Source organism: Paroedura picta, chromosome 6 (genome assembly GCF_049243985.1).
Source record: "Paroedura picta isolate Pp20150507F chromosome 6, Ppicta_v3.0, whole genome shotgun sequence".
NCBI lineage: Eukaryota > Metazoa > Chordata > Lepidosauria > Squamata > Gekkonidae > Paroedura > Paroedura picta.
The window spans coordinates 63111636-63132326 of NC_135374.1; the positions used below are offsets into that span (position 1 = coordinate 63111636).

At 43.1% G+C, this 20691-nt stretch overlaps 1 protein-coding gene across 1 annotated transcript in view; it reads right to left on the reverse strand.

Moving 5' to 3' along the window:
* Positions 1–3303: 3303 nt before the first annotated feature.
* LOC143840824 (uncharacterized) overlaps positions 3304–20691 on the reverse strand; it is a 41406-nt gene continuing 24018 nt past the window's right edge. Inside the window, exons 5-8 of the mRNA XM_077344298.1 lie at positions 9243–9380; positions 7907–8053; positions 6794–6943; positions 3304–3440 (exon numbers count right to left, since the gene is read on the reverse strand). Of these exons, the coding sequence (XP_077200413.1) occupies positions 3433–3440; positions 6794–6943; positions 7907–8053; positions 9243–9380 (443 nt within the window). The 3' untranslated portion in view covers positions 3304–3432. The remainder of the gene's footprint in view (positions 3441–6793; positions 6944–7906; positions 8054–9242; positions 9381–20691) is intronic.

The window sequence follows — 20691 nt, forward strand, 5'->3', positions numbered from 1 at the left end:
AAAACAAGTCTTCACCCACTGGTGGAAGATGGCAACAGAAGGGGTTGGATGAATCTTGCTGGGGAGATAGTTCCAGAGCTTCCCTGTCACGACCAAGAAGGCCCTTCCTAATCTCAGAAGAAGGGGCACCTGAAGCTTGGCTTCCAAATATGCCTAGTGGCCAGGCAGGTCCCTAACCATATGGGACATAATCCCCCTGAATTCTTGTGTATTTAACCCCTTTTGCCCCATTAACCTTGAAGTCTCAGATCTGCAGAAGCAGCAACTCTGGAAAGAAATGGCCAGTGTTTCACTTTGTGAAGGAAATAAAAGGAAGTCCACAAATTAATAATCTTACCATGAAACAAGGCTATGAAAGCTGATACTGAGAAATATAAAAGACCTCTTGTGGGTTCTCCCCAACTCACAAGCATGGTTAGGAGATGTTACATTTGACTGGGACAGAGCCAAACCTTAATGAATTAGAGCAACGGCAGTTGTCAAACACTTGGTAAGGGACTTTTGGAAATCTAAACTAACGTGGGGATCCAGAATACCTTGCAGGTGACATTTAATTTCCTGCTGTAGTCCCTGCCCCACTATTTCCTCTTTTCTTCCTTCAGGTAGCACTTTTTCCTTACTTTCTTCTCTCCTTCCTACTACCTACCAAGTTACTGTTTAGCAGACCCCCATCTTCTGCTATGCTTATTATATATTTACTTTATTTGTCCATAATGGGACAAATTATTTGTCCACACTGGGAGCCCAAAGCAGGTTTCAGCCCTCTCTTCTACTCACTGGGAAGTAAGTTAAGTAAGTTAAGGCTGAGAATGTGTGACTGGCCCAAGGTCACTTGGCACATTTCCATGGCAGAGTAGTGGTTTAGTTTCCCCAGGTCCTAGCCTTATCCTGTAATTACCACACCACACTGGGTTTTTGGGGGTGCATACTGTTGAACAGTGGCAAACAGTCAGGGCTGGGTGAGTCATGCAGGTCATGGGTATCAGGTTGCTCAGTACTTGCTGCCAGGCCTGATCCTAATGTGTCTTCCTCAAATGCACCAGAAAGAGTGCATTTGCCTTTTACTCCCTTTGCCTTTTACTGATAGAATCCAAGGCTTGAAAGATAGCAATACTGTTCTGGTTGACTAGCAACAGCCACTGAAGGCACTTATTTCTTAAAGTTACAGGTGGTGGTTAAATCCCTAATGTGTGTCCGTGTGTGTTTTGAGATTTCAGATTTTTCTGCAAACTTGGGTCTTTACTAAGGTTTATAAAAAGAGGTGTCTTGTATGCTCATGACTCCATTCTGTAGATTTCAGTATCCACAATTTTGGCTATGTTGCTAATTAGATATATTGATGAAGATGACATGTATGAAGTCTAAAGTTAAAGAAAGAGATCCCAATATAAGATCAATTGTTTAGCCCTATCTGTGCAGACATCATAATTAATTTAGCATTTATAATGCTCCTCTGGGACAATAGATTATGGTAGCAACACTTTACATCTTACTCATGCTTACATCTTAATACTTTCCACTATCCTGTAGTCATTAGAAAGTATTATTTCCTTGTATGGCATTTTTCTAGATGCTGGTTAATGTTTCATAAGGCTCAACTGCTTGTTACTAAACATAAATTAACTGTTATTTTATCTGGGACTTCCTGTTTTAAGGAGGAACATTACAGATTGCTTAGCCTATAGCAATTATGAGTTAATTTTCAAAGACAATAATTCAATTGGGACAATACTTTAATTTCTACTGGAGATCAGTTTTGGTTATTTGGGGGTAAAGGTATTTCAGGCCAGCCATCTGTTTGAATTCATTTTCTCTGAACATCCAGATAACAGGTAACAGATTTCATGAGCTCAATTACCCTTTTTGGATTCTTTTAGTATTTTTGGTCAGGATATTGATACTTCATAATGTGTAATTTTGTCATTTCACTCTTCTCTGCTGTCAAACTTGTTCTTCATGTTCACAAGATATAATTCAATTCCAAAGTATGTATCTTGTAAATTAAAATATGTTTTTACTAGAAGGTTTAAAGACTGAAATGTTTACAGGCTATTTATTGGGCTACATAGTGATCCTGAAATCTTAATGTTAACATTGCTGAAGTGTTACCATTGTGTAACGCTATTTTTTTAACATTATGCACGATGTCATACACAATCTGCAACACTGCTGCAACACTCCCACAAAAATCGCTTAGTTGTAGCGCTTTTCGAGGAGTCCACAAAAGTGGATTTGCCCTAAAAAACCCGCTAGACTCTTGAGAACAACTTGCAACACATCCGAAAAAGACATGTGTGTTCTCACATGTCTCTCACTGAGAGCCAGTTTGGTGTAGTGGTTAGGAGTGCGGACTTGTAATCTGGCATGCCAGGTTCGATTCTGCACTCCCCCACGTGCAACCAGCTGGGTGACCTTGGCGCTTTGAGCCTCCTTCGGGTAGGGAAAAGCGGCATATAAGAACAAACTTCTTCTTCTTCTTCAATATAGTGATAGCAAGCATGTCCCTCCCGAGGCTCTCACACCCGAGCTTCTGGCATCGTGATCACCATTTTCCCCCCTTAAACCGGCAAAAGCAACTAATAAGCGATGCTTGTTCGGCTGAAATCCCTCCACGAGTAAGGTTTTCGAGCACAATACAGCCCCCTGTTCAACACTGCCTGTAATTTTGGCCAGAAATTGCACCCTGGGGGCGATTTTTTAAAAATTTTAAGAGCATGTAAACGATTAAGTGCCAGCTCCCACGCCAGTGAAAAAGGTCTTTCTGATACATTAAATGAATAAATATGCGTTGCAACAGGTATTTTCAGGTTTTTAAAAAACAGTTTTTAAATGGAAGCACAAACACAACAGTTAGTTGGCTGTCCTGTTTGATTGACGGCCAGGGTGGGAGGAAGCACGGAAAAATATTGCCTCCTTTGTTGCAATTTCGACGAGACCAGAAACTTGCGCATTACGAGAACAGTGCTAGTGGGAGAGCCATTTTCCCGAGAAAAACAGCTGTGTGCATTACCGAGACCTGCCGCTATTGATTGCAGTGCTTTTCAATAGCACTCAAATTTAGCAACATTGCCGGTTGTGCGGAATGGCCCTGGGTATCCCAAATCCTAGACCAGTTCTTGGAACTCTGCACCTCATTGGCTCCAGCACAAATAGAAGACAAGAAGCAAACCTTAGTTGCATAATTGAAAGAATGTTGCATCTTTAATACTTAAGGTTGAGATTATTTTATTGCATTTAAAAATTATGAAGCATGAAAATACTGAAAAGAACATAATCTGTGACTAAATTCATATTTATAAACCATGAACAAAAGGCAAAGTGACCTGGAAATCTAAATCATTTGATTATGGTGTACAAATTGTGTTATTTTCTTTCTTGAATTTCTCAATTGATGGGAAGCTCTTTTTAAAAGCACTTTTTTATACCTTCCTTTTAACACTCTGGAAAAAAAAGTACAGGAAAAGAACATATAAGATACAGAGTTCTCCCCTTCCAAATGGACAGCATGATAAACATTGATATTTTATTTCAAAATACAGTTACAGTTTTCATGGAAACATAATTGCAACCTTGTATCAAATAATTCTTTTCTTCCATTAACCAGTTTTTCTGTTAACAGGGGGAGAAGAGGCAGAAGTGTTCCCTTTGACCATGCCAAATACACTAAAAGCCACATGGGATGGGGGGCAGGGGGGGGCGGGGAGAGATGGGACAAGACTGAGTGTAAAAGCTGACTGAGTTGAAGCCCATGTATTTTTCCTTAGATACATTTATCCAAAAAGTGGTTCTGCTAGAACTGCTAAACTGAAAATGTTGAAGGTCTGTCAGGGAAGGAAATACAAAATGGTGACTCTATGGGCAAATAGTAGAATCCAGGTTCCTGACAGTAGAGAGTCACAACCAAGTGCTAGTGCTAAAATATTCACTTTATCTTTTCAGTCATCAGCACATACAAGATGTCCATGCCAAGGTCTTACCCCCAGATATACATTTAGGCTATATCTGTATAACTGACCTCTGCAGGCCAGTTTTACTTTGTGCCTCTAGTTGATAAGAGCTACACTATGATGCAGATTGATTGAAAAATGCATGCCAGTCCTCAGTAAAGCCACTTCTCTTTAATATACACTGAGATAGTTGTGGTGATCATTTCCCCATCTGCATAGAATCAGATGTTGGTTCTCTTGGTGCTTAGATCTCCCATGCTCAACAGGGTTGGAGCAAAAGGACATTGCTGTTGGCAGATGGCACTTTTACCAGTGCAACAAAATTTTCCTGTCATCCCTTCCCCTGCTAAAGCCTGCTAATGTCTCAGAAATACTATCCTTGGGGTTGCAGGGAACCCTGGGATACAACACGAGGGCTGAACTAAAGGTCTGCAATGGGAATGAGGAATCAGTAGAAAACACCTTCCAATTGCTCATGCAAAATGACTTGCTTCTGATTTGAGAGGTGCACTGTGTATCTTGACACTTTCTCCTACATCCTGCAACATCTGAGTTGTGATTCTTATAGTATCTTCTGAAGCTAATGAGCTTGGGAAAACACAGCATTGTCCAGAATAACAGATTAAATAATATATTATCTCAGCAGCTTCCTTTTCAGCAAAATTGTTGGTTAGCATGGGTGCCCCTATTCCTCCACAGTGTGGGAGGCTTCCAGAGGACAGGGAATCCCTGTTTTGCATAGTGCCAGCTATGTAGGACTAGGATCAGTCAAGGGAAAGACCTGAGTCATACCTCAATGACTCAGCTCAGGAACCATTCAATGGAACACCACCAAGTGGGGTTTCTTTAGGGGGGGGAGAGAGGGTGGTGGGATGGCTGTACGGCCACCAGCTGATGAAGTGTGGAGTTGCACTGTGACTTTTTCTGGTGCTCCGTCCATTGTGTCTTCTATAGGGATACCAAGTATCTTTGACAGAGAGGTTTGGTGTAGCTTGCCCTGGGGTACCCAGAAGTGAGCAAAAACCCAGAAGAACAGAGAGTCACCCATCGGCTATGCCACGTTCTGATGGGTGTACTAAAAGGTGTGCCAGGTACTGATGGAGGTGACAGAGCACCTCCTGGGCCTGATGTTAGCTCCCGCTTGAATTTTACTGCACCACGCTTGAGCACCTGTTGGAGCAGAACAGTTCCCTGGACAATGTCGCCTCAGAAGATGACATTGTGCAGTGGGATGGACTGCTCAGCTATGTGGAGTAGCTGATTCTGTCCCAGATAGTGGACAGAATCAGCCACTCCACATAGAATCAGCCACTCTCCCCTGGCATGGTGATTCTGGGGCTCGTCATCCCTTTGATTGGAACGCTTCAGGGGAAGATGGCAGCCTTTCTAGAACCAGGCACAGGATGGGCATGCCTCCTTCAGCAGAGCATATGTGGATGTCAAGGCTGAAAGAGGGCATTGCATCCTGCCTGGAACCTCTCACCAAGTAGAAGGTCTACATGTTGGTGAGCTTGTGTGAGCCTGATATCAAAGGCATCCCCACTCAACATGCCAGCCAGCATATCTGATGGAGAAACAAGCTGTCTCAGGGAGTGCAGCCTTTGCAGACCAATGGGGTATACTGATCCCCTGGAAAGAAGGAGGAGTAAAACTGCTCCTCTGGTCCTCACCACCACTTCCCCTTCTGGACAGGGACCCCTCACAGACAATTCCAGGATGGCCAAGATGATGGATGCCATCAGGGAGGCAGTTGGCACTCGTGGGAATGGGAGGCCCTTGAGACCAGCTCTGGCCAATGTAATGGTGAGGACTATCTATCTGAGCCCTACAGTTGCCTGCCATCAATCCACTGAGCTCCAGGGCCAGGAAAAAGATGCTCTGGCCAGACTGCTGTCTTGTGTGTGGCTCAGAGGCTTGTCTGGTGCCCTCTGATGAGTGTGTAGACTGAGTGTGTTTTTCCTGGACTGGCAGCATTGTTAGCTTGCGCCAGTCATACCTGCTCCCCTGGAGGGCTGAGCTATCACTCTTCCTGCAGATGAACTTGTGTGTCTTCATGTGTCCAGCCCTGGATTTTTAGAGTGAGTGAAATGAATATGGCCTTTAGCCTGTTTTCTCTCAGTCTATGCTGGAGAATCAGGGAAAAATGCTAGTCTCAAAACGTAAAACTCAGGAGTCAAAAGAAGCAGCAGGGAAGTTATCCAACTGGATTGGCACATCATAAAATCCACATTACAAATTGGGTTGGTGGGGTCTGCTCCTCTTGGCACAATTCATTGCAGGTGAATGCTGTTCTTGACAGTCTCATAAAGAAAAAAGACCTTGTTGTTTTCCCTCTTTACAGTGGGTGGCGGGAACAGGAGTGCCAGCTACAGCTCCCAAAGCACCTCCTCTGAGCCAGGGGTGATAAAGGCTGCAGTCCACAGAGTCTACCTTGGATGCCCCAAACCCCCTCCTCCATCTCACTTTTGGAGGCCTTCCTTGGGGAAGTGAGGTCTGTGGGTGTTTCTGTGTAAGTGTCTTTCCAGGTCTCACTAACTGCTTGGTTCTGGCATGCCAGATTGGTTTGGCCTGGAATCTCTGGCTTGACATGGGTTCTGTTGGGCTTGTTGGTTTGCACTTGGAGACTTTGGGACAGTTTCGGATCTTATGTGTCTGGCTATTGGCTTCTTTACCTGGGGAAAGCCTGTCATCTTCCCCTCCCCACAGGAAACAATAGAGACAAGTAGGATGGCTGGGGATGCCTTGTATAGGGGGCCTAGAAGAGGACCTTTTAATGTAATTCACTTGAAATTTAGGGGGGAGAGTTCTGTGTTTTTTTTTAAAGAGAAAAATAAGTTTATGCTTACCTTGCACTTCCCGGACGTGAAAGAAGCACCAAGGAACAGCAGGGGGATGAGACTCAAAGCAGCATCCTCTTGCCTTACATGCCTTAGCAGAGATCCCTGGGTACCCACAGTTCTTTCTGACTTTCACTTCAGTAGGACACACTTTTTTATCTTTACAGAGAAGAAGGACAATTAGTGAGTGCTATTCCCAGTATATGCCTTGATTCCACTGATTCACAATATGGCCACTGATGCCATGTATAAACACAGAGGTCAGATACTGTCTTGTATTATGTCTTCCACCTTTGTCCATGCTCTTTCTGTCCTTGTCATTGTGGTGCTTCCCTTTTGTGGCATTACAGCTCAAAACACACAACCAGAGCTTTTCTCAATCATTTAAAGGGTGACGAATGCTGAATTCAAAGCAAAAAGCTTACCTCTGAAGAAGAGCTGGGTTTTATACCCCACTTTCTACTACTCAAAGGAGTTTCAAAGCAGCTTACAATTGCCTACCCATCCTCTCCCGACCTGTGAGGTAGGTGGGGCTCTGAGGGCTCTGAGAGAACTGGGACTGGCCCAACGTCACTCAGTTGGCTGCATGTGGAGGAGGGGGAATTAAACCCAGTTCTCTTAACCACTACACCAAGCTGGGTGACATTATTGCACATGGGTATCAGCAACAGCTTTACAAAGCAGATTTAGTTTTGTAATTCAGGTTCTGTCGACTTTGCACATGGCAGCCTAATGGATCCTCTCTTTACATACAGTGCTAGTGGATGCTTCATTGGAGGGAAGACCACTGGAGCATTTAGCTTTACTCCAAGAAAAAAAACTAGCATACCTTCTCTACAATGCAGGATAATAGTTGTACATAGAGCCATTTAAATCTAGGATTGCTATTTGAACCTATCTTACATGCCTGTGCTGACAAATGCTCCACCTCTGGGATGAGGTTTCCTAATGATCACTCCACAGTTTAAACAAACTATAACCGAGGCTGAAACACAAGGTGTGTTTGTGCTGGAGTAGACAAACTGCCACCTCTGTGACACCCATCAAATCCCTGATTAGGCACAACATTCAAGATAAAGTATGAATTATAAAACAGAAAACAGAAAAAAGGAGACATATTACATGTGGGGGGAGATGGGGAAAAGCACCAGGGGACTCCAGCGACTCCTGAACTGAAGCAGCACCCTACATTCCTGCATTGCTGAGGTGTGATCCCAGGGTATCCACAGTTGACTCTTGTTTTTGGATTCATTTGGCATCGGCATTCAGCTGTTGAAAACAATTTTTTGGGGAAAAATGTACTGTATTTATACCGTGCTTTTATGTACAGCTGGGACCCAAAGTGGCTCACCCCACCTCCATTTCACCCCCAAAACAACAACACTTTGAAGCTGGTTAGAAAGTGACTGGCCCAAAGTCACTGGGTGAATCTTTGTGACCAAATGGTGATGCCCAACTGGATCTCCCAGCATTCTAACTGCTGTTCCACACACACAGTTACTGTGTCATAGTATACCCCACACACACAGGACAGAGTCACCAGATCATCATTGGTTAATACCTCTGCTGGCTCTCATTGAAGCACCAAGGGCATTTCCCCTGAGCTCCACATACTTTAACAACTAGGGATTCACTGCTTGTGGAAACATAAATCCTTTGGGCAGCATTCCATTGGTAGAGAGTTATGCCTGCTGAAATCAAGGAATATATCCTTGGAGTACATCAGTGACTGACATTTCTCCCCTGCTATTAATACTAATCAATGCACAAAAATGCACAACACAAATTCCACATTTATAGAGTTCCACAAAATATTAGGTGTATCAGTGTCATGGACTGTTTTGGAGCCTTAACGTACTTGCAATGCCATCTGGACATGTCATCCCTGCTCTTGTGCCCACAACAGCCTCTTCCAGCCATTCCTTGGTCACACAGATTGTTACTATAACACTTCTGGTGAAGTTCAGTCATAAACCTGTCCTGTTGTACTGGCACTTATTTTGGAGTCAGCTTGCAATGTCAAAATGTCATGATGCTGCACCACCCAAGCAATTCTTTGATGCAGGCATTTTGAGGTCTTATACCTTCTTTACTGGTGCAGGTCCCCATAGGAATGCACTTTGTGAGCCACGGGGGGAAAGACAGCATATAAATGAAATAAATGAATAAATATCACTGCAATTAAGTTCATTAATTAGGTTATGCTGCTGGGAAAAGTTCCTTGTTGGGGGGGAATCCCCCAAACCTCTTACCATATTTAATACACATTTGCCAGTTCTTATCTGTTAGAATTTTTGAATGGGTGTGATTCTGGGATTCATTGATAGGTGGCTAGCAATCATGTTTGATGACAGCAGGGACACACATACCATTTTCCATGTATTGTTGAGTGGGATACTTTCTTCTGCCGTCTGTGACCACACAAGCAGCTCTAGGTACAAAAGGAAGAAGTACTTACGTGGAGGTGTTTTCCCTTCAACCAGCGCACTGAATCCTGAAACTAAAACAAGTGAGAGCAGCCAGATCCCCTTTTGCTCCATGGTAGTTACCAACTCTTGGAAAGCATGAATTTCAATGAAGAACAGTGTCGTATAGCCTAAAGAGAGCTCATTTTATACTATAATTCATGTTTGTGTTCGAAGTTTAGATAACAAGTTGCCAGTCCATGCTCCACCTCAAGTATCTCTCTTCATTTGATTAAAGAAAGTAACCTACTATTTGCTCCATATGGGGTGGTGATAAACGCAAATGGAAAAGATAAATGGCATTGGTAATCCAACTTTGATTATCTCAGTTGGGACATTAGTCAACATTCCAAATATCTGAGCAGTTTCTATAGGTAGACATGTAAGGGGCAGCAAGTTAAGGTGCTAGGGGAATCTGCGACAAGACTTTCCTAGTATTTGGGAAAGGAAATAATAGCAGCTTGTTTTCCTCCTCTAGGCCTAGGTACCCGCAGAAGACAGCCAGTAAAACTGAGTGTGATGATCAGAGGCATGCACAACTGAGCAGTCATCTTATAAGTTAGTTCTTAGAAACAGGAGGAGCAGAAATGAACAGCACTGACTTTAAAATAGTTCTTCAAGTTCGTAGCAGCACAAAATGCTTGGTTTAAATGAAATCTGATGTGAAAATATTATTTTCTTTATTTCAAGGATACTTTAATAAAATGGGAATGTTACCTCAGAGACTGATTTTAAGGCAATACTATAAAGCACCAACTTGTTCTGTGCTTTGTTTTCACGCCTAACATTCAGGTATACCATTGTATCAGTACTAGATAATACTGGGAAGAAAAGAATTAGAAGGTATTCTCAAGCAAATTCAGGATAGGAGAATTTGTCTGAAAGTATTCAATTTAAAGTACATAATCTTTAAAAGTGGGTTGGATGATTTAGAATTAAATTGAATACAGAATTAAATTGAATACTTGGAAGCTGAGTGTCATAAAGGGACAAAGTATGCAGAGTATCTCTGACAAAAGGCAAAGTATGCAGAGTATCTCAGATAAAAGGGGTGAACTATGCAGAGTATCTCAGTTTCTAATCTTGCTGCTACCATGAACATTGATTCAAACAAGTCCACTTCTTCCCAGCCAAGTGTAGCACTGACCAATTCACTGCTGGTGGGCAGGGATACCACCCAACAGGCCATTGCTAGCATGGTGGTTTACCATTCACAGATGGGTGTGTCAGCAGTTTTACAGTCAGGTAGTCCCCACATTTAGGATGCATAGTTTGGAAAAATGCATAGTTTTGTGCAGAGTAATAAAGTTACTTCTGTTCACATTCTGCTTGCTGGTTGCCAGGCAGCCAATCATTTGGTGAGTTGTTTAAATACATCAGCATTTTTGTAGCACTTTAACATTGTTCTAGGACGGAAAATCAAATGCCAGAACTAGACAGAGGTGAATTTTAGCTTGTTGTTGATTTGGCTTTTCAGGAGATAAAGAACAGGGTTGAGGCCAGTGGTGCAGAATCAAGTAAAAATCTATTTTATTATTCAGTTAAATTTCCAAAAGTTCCCTGTGCATTTGGCAACAGGCTATGTCAGGGGAATCAGTTAATCTTGCAGTAGTTCTTCAAAAAGAGTAAAGATCTGGCTTTTCACACACATTTGTTTGTGCCTCTTCTAGTTAAGACACTGGGCTTCTTCATTCTGGAATATCTAGGGTGGCCTGCTTTGAGTGAGGAAATACCCAGAGATTATGGGGAAGTTGAGGTTTGGGGATCAGAGGGTCTTCAGTGGGATGCAATACAACCTCCAAAGCAGCCATTTTCTCCCAGGGAACTGATCTCTATTGCCTGGAGATCAACTGTAATAGCTGGAGATCTCCAGGCTGAATCTGGATGTTGGCAACCCTAGGCATATCAATTGCTATAGACACAGCATAATGCCTCACAAAACAAATTAAGGGCATTTTGGTCTGTTTAGCCTAGAGAGGAGATGACTTGACCATCTTCAAGTATTTAAAAGGGTGCCATATGGAGGATGGAGCAGAATTGTTCTCTCTTGCCCCAGAGGGACAGACCAGAATGAATGGGATGAAATTAATTCAAAAGAAATTCCATCTAAACATCCGGAAGAAGTTTCTGACAGTTAGAGTGGTTTCTCAGTGGAACAGGCTTCCTCAGGAGGTGGTGGGTTCTCCTTCTTTGGAAATTTTTAAACAGAGGCTAGATAGCCATCTGACGAAGAGGCTGATTCTGTGAAGGCAAAGGGGTGGCAGGTTACAGTAGATGAATGATTGGGATGTGAGTGTCCTGCATAGTGCAGGGGGTTGGACTAGATGACCCATGAGGTCCCTTTCAACTCTATTATTCTATGATTCTATGATTCTCTATCTTTGCTTGTACTGGTAGGCAGGAGGGTGGAGCTGTCTTTGGATTTGTGTCATAACTCTTCTACATTATCAATAGGGGTTGTTGCCCTCACCTATTATTAAATATGTTAACAGTTCTCTTATCTATAAGCTGTCACCTGTTAGGTGTGTGCATTTCCTTGACAATGTAGACAACTTTATGACTCTAAGAAATCAATATGTCTAAACATATGCAATGTAGCATTGGGACCTTCAACAAACAGTTTAATCTGAACTAAGTTTTTTTTTTTTTTTTATAGAAAGTTTTTATTTTATTTTCCAGAGTTGAAAACAGTGAGATACATGCAATCTACATTGTTAGTACAGAAAAGGAGAGCTATACTCTTCATTTGATACACTTGGTTCCCCATTTTTAATCCCTTTTGTAAATAGTTCAGGTAAGGGCCCCATTATTCTTGAAAGGCCTCTTAGTGTCAGTTTGGCTATCTTGGTAAGATCAGCTAGTTTATTCACCCAGTCTTCTGTCGAGGGTAGTTCTTACGTTTTCCATTTCTTGGCCAATTCTAGTTTTGTTGCCGTCGTCGCATAGTAGAAGAAGCTCTGTATGTGGGTTAGGAAGCGCTGTGGAAAAACATTTTGGTTCCCTGTTTCAATCTTACAAACCCTCTTCTCTCCATTTAAGATTATAGACTGGCTACAATATTATGGACTTTTACCCAAAGCTTATAGACTTTTTATAGACTTTTTCACGTTTGCACCACATTTAAAAAGAGAAGTCTACTTTGTTACCATCATTTCAACATTTGTTTGCATAGTTTCTGATAGTTTTAACAATCATAAACAGTTTATACTTAACATAGTCCTAGAGCCCTCCACATTTTCACTAGAAAAAGGGAAAAAAGAGAAAAAAAATACTTAGTTGTACGGAAAGAAGGGAAACAAATATATATAAGTATACATTGTTGATACCAGAAATAATAAAATGGAGTCTTCATTAATTAATAGAAAATATTTTTCGTTAGTTATATATACACCTCCTCAGCTAGAAACCTTTTTTTAGTTATGCTTTAAATTTAGGCTGGAAGTCACTACATAGATATGCTAGATAATTCAAATTCAGCTATCATAGGAAATCTCAAACCCCACACTATAATGTAAGCCCATTCCATTAGGTGTCTCCTTTTAGTTATGCTTTGATTTTGGGCTGGTAGCCGCTGCGAAATTAGGTTTAATAATACAAATTCAGCTTACTTAAAAGATCTTAGACCCCAGATTAACTTCTTAACTAGTTATATTGCCTATATGGCTACATAAAGGAGGTAAAGGAGGAAAGGAATTTCGACCACTGTGTTGCATTTCCATTCCCCAAGCTTCTTAGGGAGGTCTCATTTCGAGGCTTATTACGTCTTGTGACTCCCGTTGACTGATGTTCTGTCCCATTGGTCTTTGGCTGGGAAAGTATAGTTGTAGTCTTTCCCTCGGAGTATACATCGATAAATCTTGAAGCAGTTGTACCTCCTGGACTCCAATATCAGTACAGATGTTTTTCCATGATGCTCCTTTCAATCGATTGCTTTCACCGCAGATCCATATGTCTTTCTTGAGTATTGTTGCTTTGGAGTGGCTGTATATCTTCTCAGGCAGGGTGTCCTTATCTGAGCTGCAAGACTCTGACATCCCCTTTTCTATCTCCATAATTTCAGATTCCTCTTCTGCTGGTAATTTTCCATCTTGTTTAGAGCTATCATCAGCCACTACTATTGGTTCATCATTCCTGTTAAAGACTTCTTCCTTAATGCCTTTAAACTCCATGAGCATATTTTTAAGTGAACCATTTAAAGATTCTTTCAAGTCTTGTGTTTGTTTGTCTAGAAGATATGCAAATTTTTTAAACGAAAACATGTTCCAGGTTTGGAATTTTGTTAGACTTAATATTTGCAATTTTGCAAGTAGCCAGTAGAGGTCCTACAGAGTCCTAACGAAAGCAACAGTGTTTTTAATTAAAGGAATGTCTCTAAGGCTTAGTTCTCGCGAGATTCCATGGCTCTAATCTCTCTTATCTTCGAAGACGAAAAACAGATATAATAAAACAGATAATAAGAGCTGTTACTTATTAGATTGAGTTGATTTAAGTCCTTCTCCTGATTAGAAAAGAAAATTAGCCTGCCTCAGAATGAGGTGGCATCAAGCAGAGCCAGAAACGGGGGAAAAGTAGAGACGGAGAAGCGGAAAAGCACTTGCATCTCTGCGTTGATTAATGATTCAGTATCTTGGAATCTGGCAGCTTCCCCCCCTCAGTATTATCAGACAGTCCTGTCAGTCTGGCTTGTTTGGATTAGCGAGAGCAACTCTCCACGCCGAGAGTTCATTCCAGGGAAGAAGGTGCCGAGGGAAACCCCACTCACTGTTTGCAGGCTCGATCTGATGTCTGCCAGATGTTTTCACTCCAGAGTTGTGGTGAGTCGAAGGTCTTGCTGGGAGGTATCCAATTAGCTTTGTAGATTAAAATAAGCTTTGTAGATTGCAGAGTTGAAAAAGGAAGAAAAGGAAAAAAGATTTTAAGATGGCGGACGGCGCTTGCTGGACCCTGTGCACACTGAGCTTACGTTCCAGTGGGAGATTAATTTCCCTGCGGAACAGAGAGGCCCCAGAGATTCACAAGGAATTCCTGAGAAGATTTAAGGGTGGGTTATCGTACCCAAAACCCGATTCTGTCAATCACAGCAGCGATTGACCCTCAGTGGAACAGGAGCTCGAAGTATTCGAGCTATCCAAGTGCCATGGCTCCGCCTTCTCCAATCTGAACTAAGTTTTGATTGTTTTTTTGTATAACATGCAACTGATAATTCTTTAACGTATTACCTGTCATAATTACTTCAGTGCATTAGTTTTTTCCACAATGCAAAATAGTTAAGCCTCAACCTGACAAGACAGAAGCACTACAGGTGGGCAGAAGGCCTCACCTGGGATTTAAGTTATCACTCATTCTGGATGGGATTGCACAACCCGTGAAAGGCTAGATCCATAGTCTGGGTGTGCCCTTGCACTCAGGAGTACCACAGTATAAGCAGGTGGGAAGCTGTGCCCAAGAGTGTCTTTTCCCAGTTTTGATTGGTTAGCCAGCTGCAGCCTTTCTGGGAAGAAAACATCAGGCCTCTGGGGTGGGGGGTGTCCTGGTTACATCTAGATTAGATTACCTCAATGTATGGGGTGCCCTTGAAACGTGTTCAGAAACTTTGTTTCTGGGCATGATTCATGTCCTGGTCTTGTACTTCAAAACCCTAGATGGATTGGTACCAACATACCTAAATCCTTCATGATCCTTTATGAACTTGCTTTATCAGAGGCCCTGCTTTAGGTTCCCCTGCCTTCTGAGCTCAGGCAAGTGGTAACCTGGGCGAGGGCCTTCTCAGTCATAGCACCAAAGCTCTGGAAATCTCTCTCCAGGGACACTTCCTCTTCTGCTGCCGTCTTCTGCCTTGCAGGTGAAGATGATTTGCTTCATTCAGCATTCCCTCAATGATACCTCCTTCCTAATTTTTTTAATGTTTGTACATGTAGGGATGCCAGCCCCCAGGAGGGGCTAGGAGATCCCTCAGTTATATAGCACATCTCAAAACGACAGAGATCAGTCATCCTGGAGAAAATAGCTGCTTTGGAGGGTGGACTCCATAGCATCATACTCCACTGAGCTCTCTCCCTGCCCCAAATTCCACCCACCCCCAGTTCCACCCCCCAAATCTCCAGGTATTTCCCAACCCAGAGCTAGCAACACTATGTACATGTTTTAACTATGTTTTAAACTCATTGTTCTAATCCGCATACTAATGGTGAAATCTGGGGTTACTTAAATTTTGTAAGTGGTGCTGTGAACAGGTAAGATAGATATTTCTACAAACCTGAAAAGGGATCCAGGTTTGCAGGAAAAATATGAAATCTTTAAAAAAATGCACATGGGGAGAGATTAAAAACTGGAACCTGATGAAAGGAGCACTTGCAACTGTAAGCTACAGACTCCCTCAGTCTGTTGCTAGGAAACCACAGATTCCAAACAGAGTTGTCAGTAAAAGGTAGGGCCTGTTTTCACCTTTGAGGGAAGACTCATCAGGGCCAGGGCAGGCTGGCTAGAGTTGCTAACTCCCAAGTTGCACCTATCATCTCCCCACTCCCCACCCACCCCAGGTTTTGGATGGTATCAGCATAGTAATGGTATTAGGCTTTGGACATCACTGAAGAAGTTTTAACAGCTTAATGCACTATGACTCCCACACACAGCTACTGGCATGACAATGCTTATAGCAGGTGCAGGACAACATGTACAATGTTGTTCAAATATTATTTCCATTCAACAGCCTTTACAATTCTCCTGGGTGAGTGTCCCCTTCAGCTTTCACCACAAAAATCTGTGGCCATTAAAAGCAGAAGAGTCCATCTGGAAGGTGGCAGTTGAGGTGCCAGCAGAAACTTGTCTTCAAAGGGAAGAGACATGGGTGGTGTGCCCACAGGTGGATCACCCACAGCATTGGTGTGCCAGAACTAGCTCATTAGATTAAGGAGAGGGAAACAATTGTCAAGCCACAAGGAACCCATTAAGACTGCTCCTGTGCGGTATCACTTCATGTAATGTTTGTGTTGGACTTACTGTGAAGTCAGCACAATCAGGTTGGCTGTCTCCTTGGCAGCACTACACATCCATGATCCTGGCATGGGGATATTTCCAGTGACTGAGACAAATAAAGCAGTAAGGGGTGTGGGGGATGGCTCGGTCCGGGATGGGGGGGGCAACGATTGGCCCCTTGCCCCCGGACTGACGACCTGCCCACTTCCCAACCTGGGCTGCCTTCGGCTGACAGCTGGCATTACATGACTGTGCACCAACAAGGCAGGTAGGCAGCCGCCCGGCCTAACCTGCCATGTGGCCCTGGGGGGGTCTTTGGGGTGTCCAGCCGACCCTTTGCCTCCCCCCACCCTCCTTCCCCCCCTGCCCCGTCCTCTTTACTCTCGCTTTCCTACCTTCCTTCCTTCCTTTCTCTCTCTATTCCTTCTGTCTATCTGTCTCTCTGCGCCGTGCCCACGCTCCGCCGCCGCTTCCCTTCCCCCAAACACCCAGCCACCCACTGTTCTATACCCCAAACTCTTCCCCGCTGCCCCCCTTGCAACTCGCCCCCCCACCCAGCGGACCCTTCCCCCCTTGCCCTGTCACCTTTCATTGCACCTATCTTCCTGCATGCCTGCATGCCTGCCTGCCTGCCTTCCTGCCTTCCTGCCTTCCTCCATTTCTCTCTCTCCTTTCTGCCTCTCTCTCCCACCCTCTTTCTTTCTTTCTTTCTTTCTTTCTTTCTTTCTTTCTTTCTTTCTTTCTTTCTTTCTTTCTTTCTTTCTTTCTTTCTTTCTTTCTTTCTTTCTTTCTTTCTTTCTTTCTTTCTTTCTTTCTTCTATCCATCCATCCACCCCTTAATCTCCTTTCTCACTCCCATCCATCCATTTCTCTTTTGCCTTTCTTTCTCCCATTCTTTCTCCCATCGCTTACTCTCCTTTCTTCCATTCTCTCTCTCACACATTCTCTCACACTTTCTCTCTCTCTCTCTCTCTCTCCCTTTCTCTATGCCTGCCTTCCTGCCTTCCTTCCCTCTCTCCTTCCCAGCAGGGGGGAGGGGCCCAGTGGGGTGTAACTCCCACACCCACCCACTGCCCACTAGCACCCGCTGTATTTTTTATACAGCAGGCTAATTTCTAGTAAATATAATAAAAGGAACAAAGAGCCATACAATTAAAAATAATCAAGGTACATTGAGTTTATTAACATTGGTAACTATCATCTAACTGTACAACATAAGGAAAGCAGAGTTGATAGATCTTTATTTTTTAAAATAAAAAGCAGAGCAAAAGCTGCTACATCAAACCTAAGCTACCAAATGCAGAATCTTAGTAGCACAATCTACAGCGTTACAACAGTCTTCCAGAATACTTGGCAGTCAAAGCACTGTTTATGCTTTCCTCAAGCTATTTGGGAAAAATAATATTCTGAGTAATGCAAAGTCCTATAATAATGAAGTCACAGGACAAAGGACTGATTCAATCCATGGTCACATGACAGCATTTCAAAGAAGTCTAGTTTGAAGCCAATATATGATTCTGTCCTTTGATATTGGGGCAAGGCAGACATTAGTTCAAAGGCACATGGACATCAGTTTCAAGGCACAAGTCAGGTTCTTCCAGGAAGCAAGTTCATGCCCTCCACAACTGGGCATTGATTCTGAAGATGGACCTTATATTTAAGTAGATAGCTGTACTTGAAACCTGTTGTGATTTGCCGTTGCACAAGGTAGCCTTAGGTCCCCCCCCCCACCTCAAAAATTACCCATGTGCAGTATATCTGCTCCACTTGGGGTTTTCCTACAACTATATGTACACCTTCCTAGATAGAACTGTATGGTACACTGTCACCAGTGGCAATGTAAAATTTGGCAGCAGACCGCATAAGAACATGCACTATCTCTATGCAGAATAATAGATCATGTGCAGAACAGAGCATGGAAAAAGGCCACATGAGAGAATGCCCATAACAGATGCATTTTCTTAAACAAAGCATATTTGCCACATAATTCCTTTTTTATAGAAGCAAATATCACGTTGTGTAATCATAGGACATTGTCCTGAATTTAATCAACTGATAGGAATTGCCTGCAAGTGATCTTTGGGGATGCTCCATAAGGCATGTGGTCTTTTTGAAAAATCCTGATAGCAAGGAGAATCTGAGTGGCTGCCATAGAATCTTCTAAAATGTCTCCCAACCCCATGCAGCCCACCAGAATATTCTTACAGAGGTATATGGGGTGTGGGTGGATGTGACTGCCCACTATAATTTCAGGGTAGTTTAGGCACAAAGTGCTAGACCTTCTTCCTCTTCCTACTCTGAGGTGATAGTCTATGTAGAGCACATAAGACCTTGTTTCAAATGTTGTAGAACAGTGGGTTCCCTAGGGTGTGATTAAAATTTCTTTTCTGTCAACACACTTGAAGCAGGATTAAAAAGAACAGCAATAGTTTTATTCTTAGAAGGATTATAAGATTTAAGTTGTAAGCAGCCCAATATATAGGCCACAAATGAAGTAAGACTTTAGGCTCAGACTGCAGTTAACATTATCCTTACCAGTTATTTGCTCGGCAGTTAGGGGCTACATATGGACTACACTGTCCGTCACATTGGGCAATTTCTTGGAAATAAAAAAGAGGGAAAACCAAGTATAAAGTCAGCTAAATGCAGACCAAGAGCCTGTAATGTGCCTCTCATCTCCTATATCTGTGGTAATCACATCTGTAAATGAGTAAATGAAAAAATGTCACTCCCTTTTTGGGAATGGAGCATCTTTTTGAAATGTTATTTTCACTAGAGTTCTTTATATTTCACGAAGAGCCTGGGCTAGAGAAAGCAACTGTGTAGATAACTGGCATTTTAAAAGCAATGTGTGAAATACACACAAGTGAAACGTATAGATTTAGCAAATGCTGCTTTTGAGAGATGCCTATAGCTACTTCTCTAAATCCCAGGAATACTAGTGGAACAGCAAACTCCCTGTCCTGTCTGATGTGCTTAACATTAAGTATGTCTTAATATTCTTTCACATTGAAGCTTACAAGCAGGTGAATGGCATCATATCCGTGGTCAAGATGCAGGGAGCTAGCTAACTGATGTGAAGGAAAAGGGTACAATCTTCTAATTATTGTACTGTGGCATTAGGAATTATTCTTGCTATAGTTGAACCATTTAATACTTTTGATTCTTAAATCACCCACATTATTTCACATTACCTTCTTGGAGTAAATATTTCAATATGTGGGATCTGAGGGAATCTCTAATTTCAAAGAAAAACCTAATAATGGGATCTAATGCTGAAACAACTGTAAAGACATTTCCCCTACTTAAAAATGACAATAAATGATTTCCTAGAACACAGTGATTATATGACTGACAAGCAACAGTGAATGTTTTCCTGTTTGTTCTCTTAATACCCTCATATATTGGAGTGGAAAAACAATTCTGAAAAGAAGGCATGCTCACCACTCATACAGTATATTGGATAAATATACCAGTGACAAATATGTAAATTACACATGGTAAAACTAACAATCTCTGTGCCTCTAATAGCAATCCTACCATTCTCTATGAATGATATACAGACAAAAGTGTTGCATTTCACTTCTGCCCTCTAATGGTCCATATAGCACACAGCACAAAGACATCACAAAACTAAGGTTCCCATCTTTGATCAGTTGCCTGGCAGAATGGTAAGTGGCCAATGAAGACGCAACACCTGTACTTGGCGTAACAAAGGCCACAACTTTATTAACTGCCCCCTAACTCGGGTTGGCTTGGCACGAGGTGAGGAGTGATCCCCATGCAGCAGTCCGGCTCAATGGGCGCCCTGGGTCCTCCTTCCTCCCAGCCGGAGGGAAGGCTCCCTTGCCCCTTGAATGCCCTCCCCTGGGAGGAGGCCGGTTAATGGTTATCAGGCGTCCACCGCATACAACCATCCCTACCTCCTGGCCCCGAGCCCCTGACCTTCCCAGCCGGGTAAGGCCGCACTCGGTGTTAGCCGGTCTCTTATTGAGACCCCCAACCCCAGGCTCCAGTACGCAAACTGGTCCCTGGTCAAACTGCTCCACCTCGTGCCCCCATTCCGCAGTTGTGACGAAAAAACGCAAACGTCTGGGCGGGACGGTGGGTGACTGTCCTCCGGCTCTTCCAGAGGCAAAGGGGCGAGATTCCTGCCTCGTGGCGCTTAAGTACAGCGCCCGAGGCCTGCCCCTTGCCTCGTCATCGGGACGCGCTGGCCGGCATGTCCCGACTCAAGCCGGGCAGACGCCTTTGCGTCCCTTTGCCCGCCCCCTCGCCGTGGCAACCATGGCTGCCGCTGACTCACGGCCGTTCTTTCTCATGCTGATGTCTTCATGGCACCCTTTGTATTGTGTTGCTTCATTCTTTCAAAGCTGCTTGTAAGCCGACATTTTTACCTCATCATTGTTCTACCATGTGCCTAAAGCCATTGTAGGTTGAATTTCACGTAGACTGACACAGTTCCAA